The sequence below is a fragment of the Pteropus vampyrus genome, unplaced genomic scaffold (genome assembly GCF_000151845.1).
Source record: "Pteropus vampyrus isolate Shadow unplaced genomic scaffold, Pvam_2.0 Scaffold65, whole genome shotgun sequence".
NCBI lineage: Eukaryota > Metazoa > Chordata > Mammalia > Chiroptera > Pteropodidae > Pteropus > Pteropus vampyrus.
Window position 1 is genome coordinate 1,279,924 of NW_011888846.1, and position 6,841 is coordinate 1,286,764.

General features: G+C 54.3%; 1 protein-coding gene across 1 annotated transcript in view; it reads right to left on the bottom strand.

Annotated features, from left to right (window-relative positions):
- The window catches only part of LOC105292880 (voltage-dependent R-type calcium channel subunit alpha-1E-like), a 148,304-nt gene extending 147,168 nt beyond the window's left edge, over positions 1 to 1,136 (bottom strand). Inside the window, exons 1-2 of the mRNA XM_011361272.2 lie at positions 1,027 to 1,136; positions 60 to 326 (exon numbers count right to left, since the gene is read on the bottom strand). Coding sequence (XP_011359574.1) covers positions 60 to 325 — 266 coding nt within the window. The 5' untranslated portion in view covers position 326; positions 1,027 to 1,136. The remainder of the gene's footprint in view (positions 1 to 59; positions 327 to 1,026) is intronic.
- Positions 1,137 to 6,841: the final 5,705 nt, after the last annotated feature.

Genomic DNA, 6,841 nt, shown 5'->3' on the forward strand with positions numbered 1-6,841 from the left:
CCCTCACCCAAAGAAATGCATAGAGGGAGCGGGGCATTATGGTGGGCTAGAAAGGATATGGCCAATCGATGAGCTTCTTGGCGTACTTCCTGACAATGTTATCTTCTCCAAAGATGAACAGGGATCTGTTGACGGTGAAACAGTTCTGCCGGACGGGAATGGGGTTGTACAAAGCCATAGTCCGCGCCCTCTGCGCTTTCGACTGCTTGTAGGCGGCCGCGGGCCCCGAGGCGGGCACCGGGGTTCCTTGCCTGTTCCTGCTCTGGTCCGAGTCTCCATCGCCTGACCCCGGCCTGGCGACCACCGCCTCCCCGAAGCGAGCCATCCTGAAGTTTAAACAGAAGACACACAAAGGTGATCGCGGCCGAACACCGGCACACAGCAACAAGCAGAAAGACACACGGAGACTCAGAGCCGCATCCAGCCGGGCACGGGGACCACCGCCTCCGGGGGAGCCTCGCGAGCTCTTCGGAGAGGCGGCAGCGGCGACCCCGCCGCTCTGAACTGTTGAGTCTAAATGCAACCTCTGCGAAGCTCCATTCCTCAAGGAGGAAAAAAAAAGGGGAGGAGAGGGCTAGGGGAGCTCAGTTTCTGGAGGCAATTTTTTTTTTTTTTTTTTCAAAATGCCAGTGTGCGGTGGCGTTCAGGGACTGGAGAGGAAAGGGGCGGAGTAGGATGCTCTTCAAACATAGCCTCTCGTCTGGCAGACGCACCACCTAGTCCTGGGAGAGATGCAGGCACCAGCCTGCTAGGTAGCAGTTTGGTGATTTATTGGGGGGAGGGAGGATGAAAACAAAAGAACTTTAACAACAACAAAAAAAAGACAGGGACGGGGTTATGGTGACACGCTTTATAACACCAGCCCCTGCAAGTCCATCCAAGAAATTCCACAGCCAAGACTTGGGTCTTTAAATCTGCCAGGACAGATGCATCCAAAGCTTGAGAGAGAGGGACGGGGGAGAGCGGTACAGAGGTTCCTGCGAAAACCGCAATGCCCGAAATATCGAAATAAGAAGTCGATCCAACCAGAGAGAGACAAATGACTTCAAAGATCCTGCGCCTGGGAGAGAAGTTGAGCAGCATCCAGAGAGCGGCGAAGCCCGAGTGGCAGCATCCGCCCGGAGCGCTGGCTGCCGCGGCCGCCTCCCCGGATCAGCATGCAACAGCGATCCGCGGCTGCGCCGCGGAGAGGGCGGGAGCAGGCGGGCGGCGGGCGGGCTCTTGCGCGAGGGAGGAACAGGTTGCAGCCGAGCCTAGCGCTGGCCTGCCACGGGAGCTGTCCAAGGACCGAACTTGCTCACTGACAACTCGGTCTTCCTCTTCCACCCCTGCAGCCCCCGCTCCGCCAAGCAGAGAAGACAGGGAGGGAGAGGGAGCAGGCAGGGAGGGGAGAGCAAGCGGAGCCCAGCGAAGCGGGGGCGGGGCCGGCGAGGCTGGGAGGGTCGGGGATGGAGCCAGAAGGACCCCGGCCAACCGTCCAGTCCACAGGTTCCCGAGATGCTGGGCTAGTTTGGCTTAACGACGGGTTAAGTCACAGGGTAGCCAGCTACCTCTGTAAAGGTCCGGGGAAGAGTCGCCTTTTCCCCCAAGTAAGGCCGGGAGCAGAGGGGCGGCGCAGCTGGCGGCCTGGCGGAGTCTCCGCAGAAGCTGAGGCCCGGCGGGGGCGCACACGCACGCGCACGCACTCGCGCCTTCCGTCCCCACTGAGGGGCGACGCCTGTGCGGTGCCCAGCGCGGTGCCCGGCCCACCGCTCTAGCGGGGAATGGACGCCTGTGCGCCCTGCGCGCCGCGCACCAGGGCCCAGTCCCGGCTCTTCTGCGACTCCCAGGTTCCACCAACGATTTGCGCGGAGCACCCTCTCCCCACCTCCCCGCCCGGAGGCCCGTGAGGGACGCTAGGACCTCTGGGGGCCCCGCACTTGGTGCTGGTGCCAGCTCCTGGCCGGAGCTTTTGCTCTCTCTCTCCAAACAGAGTGATCTGGGGCAGCCACTTTGGTTTGGCTCTAGCAGAGCCCTGCGCATCCACTCTGGTAAGGGTGGGCCAGACATTGGAGCCCTAGGTGGTGAGTTCTGAGCTGAAACTATCCTCTAAATTTTAACAGAGGAATCTTTCCGCCCCCATCTTTTACCCCCAAGTGAGGTCCACTGACTTCCTCGAACCCACAACATTCATGAAGGAAAAAAAAATTAGTTACTGAGCTGAGCTGCAGAAGTGGTTAAGGTAGACTCCAAGCCCCAGAGAAAAAGTCCCTGGGTTTAGCGACCAAGCCGTTCCCCACAGGTGACCCAGTGGTGTGGATCGGGGACAGGTACCAGCTGCCCCTTCCCATGTCCACACTGGCTGGAGCACGCCTTCCCCCTTTTCCTGCCCTGGCCTCAACACAGTCCTATCCAAATCTTCCACATGTGAGCAATGGAAGAGAAGAGGTTTTCTCCCTCCCCCCTCTCTTGGAAGTCTCGGGTGAGTGTGAGAAGGGAGGTGTGTCTGAGTGAAAGGCACGTGTGTTCCTCCGTGTGGGGGGGGGGGCAAGCCATGTGAGTACTGACGAGGGTTGGTTGTGTGAGAATGTATGTACATGTGTGAAGGGAAATTCTATAGGTTCTGGAAAATCAAAAGAATGGTTTTAACATGTCCACGCCAGAAGGCCCTGCTGCCCTTGGGGACAGCATGTTGACCTCTTGATTCAGGAGAGCCTATTTTAGGCCAAATTACCATTCAAGGTGAGTCAGCTCTAATTAGTATTTCGATTTCACATTACTGCCTTACTCTGTCCTTATACCCCCCTTAATTGGAGGGTCCTTTCTGTCTGAATACTCGTCAGAAGTGAAAGGGAAAGTGGAACCACGAAGTCCCATCAGCCTATTCAGTTATTGATAACCAGTCACAAGAAGTTATCCCAGTAACCCTGTAAACTACATAAGATTAGAAAGCGCTTTCATAAATGATCAAATTCGTGCTTTCAGGCAGGACCACAATCCATAGCACAAAATTCATTCAAATTATTCATTTGACGAATACTTTTGAGCAGCAGGCACCGTTTCAGTCACTGAGGATACCATAATGAACAAAAAAGATAGTGACAAAAATAACGTATCCTCTTCTTGGATTAAATGAGATTCTTTAACCTTACTGGCTAGAATGTTTGATAGACCTCATTCTCACACTGCAACTTCACCCCCCTTCCTTTGTGCCCTGGCCTTAGGAAGCTGGGGGGTAGCAAGCCTATAGGAACACTCGGAGGGAACAGAGCTTGCCAAACTCTTTCCTCCCAGAAACCTTGGAAGATCAGGAACCCTTGACTTATGTCTTCGGCGTCACCCACTCAGCAGAGAGCCAGCATTCATTCCTCTCTGTACAATGTCCTATATTCTCTGCGGCTGCTGACATTCTTTAGAGACCTTGAATCCCCAAGACAGGATATTACACTTGGGAAGGTGAGGACCCACCGCAGTTGAGACTTGCCTTTCTGCCTTCTGAGGAGACAGAGATCATAACTGCATGGGTTGGGGATAATACTGAAGACACTTAGGAGTATGGGCACCTCTGTAGGGGAGTTATAAACCGGAATTACTGCAGCTCAGGAGAACAGAGGCAAATATGTCGATCCAACCAGAGAGAGACAAATGACTTCAAAGATCCTGCGCCTGGGAGAGAAGTTGAGCAGCATCCAGAGAGCGGCGAAGCCCGAGTGGCAGCATCCGCCCGGAGCGCTGGCTGCCGCGGCCGCCTCCCCGGATCAGCATGCAACAGCGATCCGCGGCTGCGCCGCGGAGAGGGCGGGAGCAGGCGGGCGGCGGGCGGGCTCTTGCGCGAGGGAGGAACAGGTTGCAGCCGAGCCTAGCGCTGGCCTGCCACGGGAGCTGTCCAAGGACCGAACTTGCTCACTGACAACTCGGTCTTCCTCTTCCACCCCTGCAGCCCCCGCTCCGCCAAGCAGAGAAGACAGGGAGGGAGAGGGAGCAGGCAGGGAGGGGAGAGCAAGCGGAGCCCAGCGAAGCGGGGGCGGGGCCGGCGAGGCTGGGAGGGTCGGGGATGGAGCCAGAAGGACCCCGGCCAACCGTCCAGTCCACAGGTTCCCGAGATGCTGGGCTAGTTTGGCTTAACGACGGGTTAAGTCACAGGGTAGCCAGCTACCTCTGTAAAGGTCCGGGGAAGAGTCGCCTTTTCCCCCAAGTAAGGCCGGGAGCAGAGGGGCGGCGCAGCTGGCGGCCTGGCGGAGTCTCCGCAGAAGCTGAGGCCCGGCGGGGGCGCACACGCACGCGCACGCACTCGCGCCTTCCGTCCCCACTGAGGGGCGACGCCTGTGCGGTGCCCAGCGCGGTGCCCGGCCCACCGCTCTAGCGGGGAATGGACGCCTGTGCGCCCTGCGCGCCGCGCACCAGGGCCCAGTCCCGGCTCTTCTGCGACTCCCAGGTTCCACCAACGATTTGCGCGGAGCACCCTCTCCCCACCTCCCCGCCCGGAGGCCCGTGAGGGACGCTAGGACCTCTGGGGGCCCCGCACTTGGTGCTGGTGCCAGCTCCTGGCCGGAGCTTTTGCTCTCTCTCTCCAAACAGAGTGATCTGGGGCAGCCACTTTGGTTTGGCTCTAGCAGAGCCCTGCGCATCCACTCTGGTAAGGGTGGGCCAGACATTGGAGCCCTAGGTGGTGAGTTCTGAGCTGAAACTATCCTCTAAATTTTAACAGAGGAATCTTTCCGCCCCCATCTTTTACCCCCAAGTGAGGTCCACTGACTTCCTCGAACCCACAACATTCATGAAGGAAAAAAAAATTAGTTACTGAGCTGAGCTGCAGAAGTGGTTAAGGTAGACTCCAAGCCCCAGAGAAAAAGTCCCTGGGTTTAGCGACCAAGCCGTTCCCCACAGGTGACCCAGTGGTGTGGATCGGGGACAGGTACCAGCTGCCCCTTCCCATGTCCACACTGGCTGGAGCACGCCTTCCCCCTTTTCCTGCCCTGGCCTCAACACAGTCCTATCCAAATCTTCCACATGTGAGCAATGGAAGAGAAGAGGTTTTCTCCCTCCCCCCTCTCTTGGAAGTCTCGGGTGAGTGTGGCTTCACCGTGTCTCCGCGTGTGAGAAGGGAGGTGTGTCTGAGTGAAAGGCACGTGTGTTCCTCCGTGTGTGGGGGGGGCAAGCCATGTGAGTACTGACGAGGGTTGGTTGTGTGAGAATGTATGTACATGTGTGAAGGGAAATTCTATAGGTTCTGGAAAATCAAAAGAATGGTTTTAACATGTCCACGCCAGAAGGCCCTGCTGCCCTTGGGGACAGCATGTTGACCTCTTGATTCAGGAGAGCCTATTTTAGGCCAAATTACCATTCAAGGTGAGTCAGCTCTAATTAGTATTTCGATTTCACATTACTGCCTTACTCTGTCCTTATACCCCCCTTAATTGGAGGGTCCTTTCTGTCTGAATACTCGTCAGAAGTGAAAGGGAAAGTGGAACCACGAAGTCCCATCAGCCTATTCAGTTATTGATAACCAGTCACAAGAAGTTATCCCAGTAACCCTGTAAACTACATAAGATTAGAAAGCGCTTTCATAAATGATCAAATTCGTGCTTTCAGGCAGGACCACAATCCATAGCACAAAATTCATTCAAATTATTCATTTGACGAATACTTTTGAGCAGCAGGCACCGTTTCAGTCACTGAGGATACCATAATGAACAAAAAAGATAGTGACAAAAATAACGTATCCTCTTCTTGGATTAAATGAGATTCTTTAACCTTACTGGCTAGAATGTTTGATAGACCTCATTCTCACACTGCAACTTCACCCCCCTTCCTTTGTGCCCTGGCCTTAGGAAGCTGGGGGGTAGCAAGCCTATAGGAACACTCGGAGGGAACAGAGCTTGCCAAACTCTTTCCTCCCAGAAACCTTGGAAGATCAGGAACCCTTGACTTATGTCTTCGGCGTCACCCACTCAGCAGAGAGCCAGCATTCATTCCTCTCTGTACAATGTCCTATATTCTCTGCGGCTGCTGACATTCTTTAGAGACCTTGAATCCCCAAGACAGGATATTACACTTGGGAAGGTGAGGACCCACCGCAGTTGAGACTTGCCTTTCTGCCTTCTGAGGAGACAGAGATCACAACTGCACGTGTTGGGGATAATACTGAAGACACTTAGGGGATAATACTGAAGACACTACCTCTGTAGGGGAGTTATAAACAGGAATTCCTGCAGCTCAGAACAGAGGCAAATATGATGGCATAAATGGCTTTGGGAATGGACTTGGGACTAAGGGAGGACAGTCCACGCTCATATTCTACACCTGACCTGTCTGTTGCAGCTCTTGAGACCTTTGAGATCTATGAACTTCTTTCATGCTCTCCAACGCCCCATTCTCCCAGCCCCCAGAGGGCTATAATTTTAATAGCCAAACAGTATCTTACGTGTGTTTAATAGTTTTTGCTTCACATAAACGTCACTCCAGACCTCTGAGGTCATCCTGGTAGCACATGTATTATGACCCTGATTTGGTGGACAAATCAGCAGAGTTTCAGAAATGCTAACAAGTTGACTCACATCTAATAAGAGGCAGATTTTGAACATCTAACAGATCTTCTGACTTCCGCTTTATGGTTCTTTCTAATATCCAAGCTAATCTCTTCTGTGCAGTAATAGTATAACTCCAAATGGTTCACTGTCAAGAGAAGAAACTATATGACCCCGTGCTGGAGCATTTGGTTAACTGAGAACTCGTCTGCTGCCCTCAAGATCCAGGATGATCCCTAGAAAAAACCTGAGATCAGGTCATTGCCATAATGCTCTTCATAAGGGAATTTGGTGGGCATTCTGCTTTCAGTGCCCCTAGTTCCACTGTCCTCTTA